Source organism: Sorghum bicolor, chromosome 10, assembly GCF_000003195.3.
Source record: "Sorghum bicolor cultivar BTx623 chromosome 10, Sorghum_bicolor_NCBIv3, whole genome shotgun sequence".
Classification (NCBI taxonomy): domain Eukaryota; kingdom Viridiplantae; phylum Streptophyta; class Magnoliopsida; order Poales; family Poaceae; genus Sorghum; species Sorghum bicolor.
The window spans coordinates 55704247-55708737 of record NC_012879.2 but is presented as its reverse complement, the minus strand read 5'-3'; the positions used below and the strand labels follow the sequence as shown (position 1 = coordinate 55708737).

General features: G+C 46.9%; 1 protein-coding gene across 1 annotated transcript; it reads left to right on the top strand.

The window, feature by feature from the left end:
- Positions 420-4098, top strand: LOC8069362 (D-3-phosphoglycerate dehydrogenase 3, chloroplastic). The gene is made up of 5 exons (XM_002438734.2): positions 420-1163; positions 2244-2620; positions 2797-2907; positions 2995-3090; positions 3183-4098. The coding sequence occupies exons 1-5, from the start codon at positions 578-580 to the stop codon at positions 3852-3854; spliced, it is 1842 nt and encodes a 613-aa protein (XP_002438779.1). The 5' UTR covers positions 420-577; the 3' UTR covers positions 3855-4098.

The window sequence follows — 4491 nt, the reverse complement described above, 5'->3', positions numbered from 1 at the left end:
CGTGACGTTGAGGAGGCCGTTAGACCGCGGCTGACCGATACTGGGCCTATCACGTCTTCTGGGCTCCGGCCTTGATTGGTACTGGGCTTACCGCGTACTGGACCCAGTCCGGCCTCGTTGGTGGATCGACTGCTCTGGCCCACCGAGACAGTGTTTGCCCAATGCTTTATGCTGCACAAGGATAGTAAAAGTTGAAACATTCGACGCTTGGTTTTCAATTTTGGCCGCACCACAACATGAGAACTCTACTTTGGTGCCTTTTTGCTAAATTTATGGCTAATAAAGCGTAACTAGAGTTGTCCTAACACATGAGAGAGCTATAATCTTTGTGTTATTTTTTAATTTATGCAATAATGGTATATGATCATGTCATGTGTTATGAATTTCCTCCCATTTTGAAGCCAAGACATTTCAGTGGACAGGTACCACATATATCAGCCTTTCAAAAAAAAAAAAGATATCAAAGACAGCAACAGTCAACGGATAAAACCGCGAGAACGGCTCAACACACGCCACCGACGTCTCGTCTTCGGTCCACTCCGCGTCTCCACAATCACACACTCGACACCGCCAATTCATGGCCTTGGCGACGCCGCTCCGGCTCCGCCACCTCCTCCCAGCGGCAGCGGCGGCGCCGGCCAGGGCCCCGGATCCCGCCGGCCCGTCGTCCCTGGCGAGCCACCGCGCCCTCTCGCTCTGCCGGGGCCGCCTTCTCCGCGCAGGCCTCTCCACCACGCCCCGTTCCGGACTGGTGGCCGTGGCCGCGGCGGCCTCGGCGGCGGGCGGCCGGCCGACGGTACTGGTCACGGAGAATCTGGGCACCGCGGGGCTGGACCTGCTGCGCGCGTTCGCCAACGTGGACTGCTCCTACGAGCTCACGGCGGAGGAGCTCCGCGCCAAGGTGTCGCTCGTGGACGCGCTGGTGGTGCGCAGCGGGACGCAGGTGACGCGGGAGGTGTTCGAGGCCGCGCGCGGCAGGCTCCGCGTCGTCGGGCGGGCCGGTGTCGGCGTCGACAATGTCGACCTCCAGGCGGCCACCGAGGCGGGATGCCTCGTCGTCAACGCGCCCACCGCCAACACCGTCGCCGCCGCAGAGCACGCCGTCGCGCTCCTCGCCGCCATGGCGCGCAATGTCGCGCAGGCCGATGCGTCGCTCAAGGCCGGTACGTACGCTCCTCGTTTTAATTTGCTCCCAGCAAATTTGTGCACACGATAGCGCGACCACGCTGTGCCAACCACACGTTGTGCGAACAGATAAGGTCGGTCCTGCTGCTGTTAATAATTACTAACAATGTGCACGTACAAAGGGGGAAGTGAAATGCGATGCAATTCTCTACTACTCCATAGTAGTAAGTAGTTTGATCGTTGCACATTGCTTGCAAATGAGATGTAGTCCATGTTTACGCCGACTGATACACATGTTTGAAGTTAGTCCATGTTTCTGTAGCTGTGTACTTTATTAAGTGCTTTCAAGGTTAGGTTGTAAATGATGTTGGCGTGATGTTGGGACTTGAGAGAGGAAGTTTGGTTACATAGGTGCCAATGGCATGATGAAGGGGATAATACGGTGTTGCAGCATTGCCACCATACATGGACTGACAGATTGGGTTTGGTTAAGGAATTAAGTGGTGCATCCGGATCAAACGTGATTGCAGCGCTCGTATCATGATGTTACCAGTGTCATCGCACAAAATATAAATAAGTACTACTTTCCATGTAATGTAATACGAATCTCTGCTGGCATAGCAGAAGCTTCAATAATGTTCTTTCTGAAGCAAATATTGGGGTCTTGTGATGAATTGATGACTTTCCCAGCCCCATTGAGTTCATATTTGTTCTTGGGTTGTGCTATCCTCATTTTACAAAAATCTGAAACTCATTCTTTCCACAGTCTTCTTATATCTTAATGGTCAACGAAGTACTCAACTTTTTCTAGTGTCTGCAACTGCAACTTTAGATTTATCCTGTTTTCTGTGACACGCATAATAAAATCTTTCTTATTGCCGATTTTTAAGTAGAATCATTCTGAATATGAAATTACAATTATTAGCACGCTCCACCAGTAGGTTCATATAAAATACTAGCCATTTTGAGCAAAAGATGATCACTATTGTGTTCCGATTTTCTTTATTTAACAACATCACAAGTTCATTTCACTTGATATAAAAAATATTGTGTTTTTTTAAACGAAATATTGTGGTGATACTGTGCTTGGTTCGTTTGTGCTAACTCATAGTATTCAGGCAAATGGCAACGAAGCAAATATGTTGGTGTTACCTTGGTGGGCAAGACACTAGCTGTTATGGGTTTTGGAAAGGTTGGTCCAGAAGTAGCTCGACGTGCAAAAGGACTTGGGATGGATGTCATTGTTCATGATCCATATGCTGCTGTTGATAGAGCCCGGGCAATTGGAGTAGATATGGTATCATTTGATGAGGCCATCTCCACAGCAGACTTCATATCACTGCATATGCCTCTAACTCCATCGACTGCAAAGCTTTTCAATGATGAAACTTTTGCAAAAATGAGGAAAGGTGTTAGAATTATCAATGTTGCACGGGGTGGAGTTGTTGATGAAGAAGCATTGCTGAGAGCACTTGACAATGGAACAGTTGCCCAGGTAATTCCTTTCGGCATGTCCACTCATGACTTATCCGAATGTTGACAGTGCATAGCTGTTACCTGTTGTCCAACTTTCATATGCATCTGATATCTCTATTTCACTGTGAAAATGTTTTGTCAGAAAAAAGAGAGACATTTTGGCCTTTTTCCTGATTGCATTGTGGTGTGAGTCAGGCTGCACTTGATGTATTTACTGAGGAGCCACCGCCAAGAGACAGCAAGTTAGTGCAGCATGAGAATGTCACTGTCACACCACACCTTGGGGCTAGCACAACAGAAGCGCAGGTTCGCTGGTCTTTTCCTAGCAAACTTATTTGTACCACATCATATCATACTAGCTTATCCTCTTTACTTTATACTATACCTCTGCAGGAAGGCGTAGCCCTTGAAATTGCAGAGGCTGTTATCGGTGCACTGAGAGGAGATCTGGCTGCCACGGCTGTGAATGCCCCAACGGTCCCTGCTGAGGTACTTTCATTACCAATGAAGACATTAAACATAGTCATTTCAGTATACTCATGCAATCTGTTTGCGTCTAAACAGTACATCTCTTCCCACAGGTTTTATCAGAGTTATCTTCATATGTTGTCCTTGCTGAGAAGCTGGGCCGGCTTGTTGTGCAACTTGTAGCTGGTGGCAGCGGGATTAAAGGTATCAAGGTTGTTTTCTCATCAGCCAGAGACCCCGATGACTTGGACACAAGAATTCTTCGTGCCATGGTCACCAAAGGCATCATAGAACCTATTTCAAGTGCTTTCGTCAACATTGTCAATGCGGATTATGTCGCCAAGCAAAGAGGTCTTAGGATCGTTGAGGAGAGAATTTTCCTTGATGGTTCACCTGAGATCCCCCTAGACTCCATCCAGGTCCACCTCACCAATGTGGAGTCCAAGTTTGCCGGAGCCTTATCTGATGCAGGTGACATCAGAGTGGAGGGCAAGGTTAGGGATGGCGCGCCGCACCTCACGCTCGTCGGGTCTTTTAGAGTTGACGTTAGCCTTGTGGGCAACCTAATACTGTGCTGCCAAGTTGATCAACCAGGCATCATTGGGAAAGTGGGGTCAATCTTGGGAAAAATGAACGTTAACGTGAGTTTTATGAGTGTCGGTAGGACTGCTCCGGGGAAGCAGGCGATAATGGCCATTGGAGTTGATGAGGAGCCTGAGAAGGAAGCTCTCAAATTGATTGGTGACACACCGTCTGTTGAGGAGTTTGTCTTTCTTAAGCTATAGAGAGGAAGTAGGTAGGAACCCAAAATTACATTTGTGCTATATTAGCATGAGATTGATTTTGCCAAGATTTTAGTAGCTAGTTTGGGGTACTGTAGAATGCCATTCTTTTGTGTTTTATGTCCTTGAGGACACGTCGATCACAGAGATATATCAAGGGGTACATGCAAAATGAAGTGTTTTTCCTCGGGCCCTACTGTCTTGCTATCCTGTTAGACTCTGGTGATGCTATTTACCTGTTAGAATATCTCTCTAGCTTCTGGTTTATAGGGGCCTCTGCTCAGCCTTCTGAATTGACACTCTTGTGGTCCTCACAAACAGGTTTGAATACTCCACTGTTTTACAAAAAAATGGTCATAGCTAACCATTTACTTGATCCTTGCTCAAATATAAGATATCTAAGCATTCAAATTTTGTTCTAAATTATAAGAGATTCTAGGTGAACTAACCTCAACCTAATTTGAAAGTCAGCATTCACATGCATATCTACTATTGATATTTATCCTAAATCTGAATATGGTAATCACAATATTTCCCATGATCAAGGGAGGGTTATATGTGTCATTCACTTTACCCTATATGTGTTCTATAGATATCTTGTATTACAATGCAGTGCCTGTAGAGTAGGAAAAGTGCTATC